General features: G+C 46.3%; 1 protein-coding gene across 1 annotated transcript; it reads left to right on the top strand.

Annotated features, from left to right (window-relative positions):
- SCAMP5 (secretory carrier membrane protein 5) lies at window positions 1-4,647 on the top strand. The gene is made up of 6 exons (XM_083371718.1): window positions 1-72; window positions 1,013-1,141; window positions 2,316-2,472; window positions 3,122-3,223; window positions 3,867-3,984; window positions 4,236-4,647. Exons 1-6 carry the CDS (start codon window positions 66-68, stop codon window positions 4,428-4,430), a joined length of 708 nt encoding a protein of 235 aa, XP_083227844.1. The 5' UTR covers window positions 1-65; the 3' UTR covers window positions 4,431-4,647.
- Window positions 4,648-5,176: the final 529 nt, after the last annotated feature.

Raw genomic sequence — 5,176 nt, 5'->3', positions numbered from 1 at the left:
AGCTTTGGTGGTGACCTGAGAATCCTTCTACGCAACACACAATACATTAAAGACAAGGAAACAGCATGGGAGGTAAGTTAATGAAGAGTTCCTTGTACTCTAATCTCGTAGGGTTATGGGGAAATTAGGAAGAGGAAGGAGTATGAGATAGATTGACTGCCTTGGGTTATTTATAAAAATAATAAAGGGAGGATTTTAAAAGAAATCTAAAAGAATTAAGGTAAACGTTGTGCAAAGGATCGAGGCTTTAAACGAAGTGTGGAAATGTGAAAGCTTTAATCTGAGCAGTGACTTTGCATGTGAAGGGCTGGCAGAACCTGGAAGTGGAGTTAAAAGAGGGTTCAGCCTAGAATCCCTACATAGCCACAAGCAGACTACACCCGACTCTTCTTGAATCCCACATAGACCCTTAGCTAACTCTAAGCGGTTGTTCATTGTGAATTGAGAAGATTCCTGCACATAAGGCTTTCAGCAATCAATCAGTTTGTCTTTCCACCTGGCAGCATACAGGTAGTCCTCGACTTACGACAGTTCGTTTAGTCAGCGTTCAAAGTCACAACAGCACTGAAAAGAGGGGCTTATGACCGTTTTTCAGGCTTAAGACCGTCGCAGACTCCCTGCGGTCAGGTGATCAAAATTCAGACGCTTGGCAACCGACTCGTGTTTATGACGGTCGCAGTGTCCCGGGGCGGGGTGTCACGTGATCCCCTTCTGTGACTTTCTGACAAGCAAAGTCAATATGGGAAGCCCGATTCATTTAACAACCATGTCACTAACTTAATAAACTGCAGCGACTCACTTAACAATTGTAGCAGGGAAGGTCGTAAAACAGGACAAAGTTCGATCTCTCGCTTAGCAATGGAAATTTTGAGCTCAGTTGCGGTCAATCAAATGGGTGTGGTTTTTTTCCCCCTTATCTTAGATAACTGCTCGGGATTCACTTTTGGTTTTCAGTTTGGGAAGAGAGAACTGCAGCCGCCCCCTCCAAATAATGTATTGCTTTTTCTTGCAGAAAGAATGAACAATTTCCCCCCTCTTCCCCGATTCATCCCCCTGAAGCCATGTTTTTACCAGGATTTCGAGGAGGAAATCCCGCCCCTTCACAGAACCACGGTCAAACGTCTTTACTACCTCTGGATGTGTGAGTTTAGGGTCTCTGGGGCAACAAATTCACCAGACAAAAGCTGTAGGGGAAAAAAAAGATGGAATATATTGCTCTAACTCAGGGGTAGGCAACCTTGTCTCTTTTGTGACTCCTGGACTTCAACTCCCAGAATTCCTGAGCCAGCCATGCTGAGGGGAAAGGGAGAGGTTTCCAAGCTGAGCCATGGCTGGCTCAGGAATTCTGGGAGTTGAAGTCCAGGAGTCATGAGGGGGCCAAAGTTGCCTACCCCTGCTGTCTAACTAAAACTTATATACATTATTTTTCTGGGATGAAATTTCCAGCAAAAGACGCCCCGGAGTGAACAATGGATTCGCTTAACCACCACCGTGTTCACTTTACGACCACTGTGTCTCTATATGGGCCACCACAAAAAAGTTTGTAAAATCAGGGACGGTCAGGTGTGTACAGGTAGTCCTCAACTGAGAAGAGTTTGTTTAGTGACTGTTCGAAGCTACGCTGGCCGTGAAAAAAAATAACACGACCATTTTTCACACTTAACGGCCACTGCAGCATTCCTGGGCTGATGTCATCAAAATTCGGACGCTTGGCCACTGGCTCGTATTTATGACGGTGGCAGCGTCCAAGGGGGTCAGGGGATCCCCTTTTGCGACCTTCTGACCAGCCAAGTCAACGGGGGAATCCGGATTTGCTTAACGACCGTGTCATTGACTTAACAGCTGCGGTGGTTCACTTAACAACTGTGGTAAGAAAGGTTATAAAATGGGGCAGAATTCACTTAACAAATGTCTCAGTTAGCAACATAAATTCTGGGCTCCGTTGGGGTTGTAAGTTGAGGACCACCTGTACCATCAAGGGTGACTCGCTTCACAGCCTCTTTGCTTAGCGATGGAAATTCTGGCCCCCATCATTGTCATAAGTCGAGGACTCTGTATACAGCTTAGAAATGGGGAAGGATCCTTCATCTAGTTTCTGAACTGCAGTGCATCTAGGATCTTTAGCGAGCTCTGCTTGTCTCCCGCTGTATGATTTGCCTCTTTGCACTCTCTCTCTCTCTCTCTGTGTTTTCTCTCTCTTTCTCTCCCTTTCTCTTTCTTTCTGTTTCTCTCTGTTTCTCTTTTTCTCTCTCTTTCTCTTTCTGTTTTTGTCTGTTTCTCTCTCTCTCTCTCTCTTTCTATAACTGTGTCTGCAGTGAATAGCATCACCTTGGCGGTCAATCTGATCGGTTGCCTCGCGTGGCTGATTGGAGGCGGTGGAGCTGTTAACTTTGGACTGGCAATCCTTTGGCTTATTCTCTTTACACCCTGCTCCTACGTCTGCTGGTTTAGACCTATTTACAAAGCTTTCAAGTAAGTGATAGGGCGGGATCTAGTCTTCCATTCCTCCCTTCTTTTTCTGCAATGATACATCGGCTCACTGGAAACTCCTCCTTACAGCCACCAACTCGTTTAGTGACTACCTGGGTTAGCCACCAACTCACAAACACAGCAGTGATAAACAGTCATATTAAAAGAATTCATTTCCCAGCCAATAGGTCTGTGCTTTTACATCCAAACTGACTGCGGCCTGACAACAAAAGCTTTTGGTGAGAAACTGATTAAGGCCCAGTCAGTTTCAGGCAGGGGATGGGAGATGACTGGAGAGATCTGATCAACTAATTAAGGTCACAGAGCTGAGCTTGTTAAATCGCCCTTGGCATTTTTTAAGAGACCTGTTACCTGGGGAGAATATCAGCTCAGGAAAAGATGGCTTGTTTAAGCTATCACTCTGCTTTGCAAGGAAATAATAATAATAATAATAATAATAATAATAATAATAATAATAATAATAATAATAATAATACGAAGCTCAGCCACAGGGCACTGTACGAGACTCTGAACTGGAGGGCAGCAACCAGAGATCGTTGCAGTGTCTCTGCCTCTCTGGGGAATGCTGAGTGTTGAAGTCCGCTCCTTTTGAAGCAGCTGAAATTGAGCAGACGGCCCCTTCATTTTGCAGGACGGACAGCTCCTTCAGCTTTATGGCGTTCTTTTTCACCTTCATGGCGCAGCTCGTGATCAGCATCATACAAGCCGTCGGCATCCCCGGTTGGGGAGTCTGGTAAGTGGGACGATTGTTGCTGGTTCGTGGTTTCGCTCACCTCAGCCTTCCCAGGCTGGTATTTTTCAGCATTCATTGGGAGCTTAGGATCCAGCACTTGCTGCTGTTTGCTAGTTAGAAAGCACGAGCAGAAAACTTTTTGATAAACTCAGCAAAAGGATGCCAGTATATATATTTTTTTGCAAGGCTGGTGTCCTAGTGGTGAAAACACCAGGCTAGATACCAGTAGGCTATGAGTTCTAGTCCTGCTTTAGCCTTGAAAGTCAACGGATGACTTTGGGCCAATCACCAGGAGACAGTGAGTTCTAGTCTGGCCTTAGGCATGAAAGCCAGTTAGTTGACTTTGGGCCAATCACCAGGAGATGCTGAGTTCTATTCCCGCCTTAGGCATTAAAGCCGGCTGGGTGACTTTGGGCTAGTCATACTCTCTCACCTAAACTCACTTTAGGTGGTTATTATGGGGGAAACAGGAGGAGGAATGAATATTAGGTAGGTTCACCACCTTTATAGTTATTTATAAAAATTATAAAGACAAGTTGTTGTTTTTTTAAAAAAAATCTTTTTAAGGAACATCTTTCAATAGGTAGCCTTGAGTGATGGTGACAATGCCCCCAAATTATCTCAAAAGTCTCTTTTGCTACAGTGGCTGGATCGCAACAATCTCTTTCTTTGGGACCAATGTGGGCTCGGCGGTCGTGATGCTGATTCCCACCGTTCTCTTCACAGCCATGTCTGTGTTTTCCTTCATCGCTCTCAGTATGGTAAGAAAAGGGACTTATTCGTGAAAGCCTTTGTAGTTTTTGAAGACGCGTGCTGATCCCTAAAAAAAACCCTGTCACATTTGCCTTGGGTTTACCAGCTGAAGAGGCCCAGCGTGAAAGGAAAGGAGGCTTGGAGGGAAGAGGAAAACTAATTCTCCTTCCTCCTTCTCCAGAGAGGCCTCAACTCACAACCGTTTGTTTAGAGACCGTTCCAAGTTACAACTGTCCCTCCTTCTCTTCTTCCTCTGCAGGTGCACAAATTTTACCGAGGGAGCGGCGGCAGTTTCAGCAAAGCGCAGGAGGAGTGGACCACCGGCGCCTGGAAAAACCCCCAGGTCCAGCAGGCAGCACAAAACGTGGCCGTGGGTGCCGCTCAAAACACCATGATGCAGCATGAAACACAGTATTCAGCCACCCCTAACTATAACTACCCCAACGACATGTGAGAAGTCAGGACCCCCGTCCGATGTGAACCCTAGAAGATGTTGGCTTTAGGTGGGCAGGAAGGAACGAAGAAGGCGTGCGTTGTGGGTGCGGGTATGTTGCGTAGGTTTCCAAGGGATGAATTCCACCATCTTGTTGCAGGGGGAGGTGACAAGATGGCGGGAGAGCCGTTTCCATGAGAAAACTTCTGAATTTAATTCTTCTTCCTTTTCCTGGGTCCCCTCCCTTGGACCCCTGTGGCATCTTCTCCCTCCTCCTCCTCCTCTGAAGCTTGTTGCCCTGCAGGACAGTTGTGTTGTGCTGTGGTGCCTGTACTTGTGTGTGTGCTCATTTCTCTCTCTCTCTTTTTGATGAAACTGTGTACGGTAGTGTTTTGCGGCATTTCTCGTGCTGATTATGATTTTTCGAGCCACATCAGAGCCCTGGAGGGAAGTGAGAGCGAAACCTTGAGCATTTCATCCATCCTTGGTTGTCGCTTCTAGGAAAAATATTTTGCATACCCTGACGCCGATTCTCCCTGCAGTATAGTGGATCGCTGGCTTCTTGTCCTTCCCCTCTCCTCTTTCTCTCTCTTGAAGCTGCAGCAATAACCCAGCAGCTAAGGGGCAGGGAAGAAACCTGGTTAAATATGGGCTCATTTCACATTTTTGGGAAGGCCATATTTGTCAAGGTGGAAACCGAGACAGCTTACTCTGTCTTGGATGTTTCCATCATCTCTCTCCTGTGTCTTTCCTAGGTCGCTCCCTTT

Source organism: Vipera ursinii (genome assembly GCF_947247035.1).
Source record: "Vipera ursinii genome assembly, chromosome: 11".
NCBI lineage: Eukaryota > Metazoa > Chordata > Lepidosauria > Squamata > Viperidae > Vipera > Vipera ursinii.
The sequence above is the reverse complement of the archived record's forward strand: the minus strand, read 5'-3'. Positions and strand labels throughout refer to the sequence as shown.

Bases quoted from the DNA above. Each gene is read 5' to 3' on its own strand.
- SCAMP5 (XM_083371718.1), top strand. The intron at 1,142-2,315 runs GTGAGTTTAGGG...CTGTGTCTGCAG, and splicing joins TCTTTACTACCTCTGGATGT to TGAATAGCATCACCTTGGCG. The intron at 2,473-3,121 runs GTAAGTGATAGG...TTCATTTTGCAG, and splicing joins CCTATTTACAAAGCTTTCAA to GACGGACAGCTCCTTCAGCT.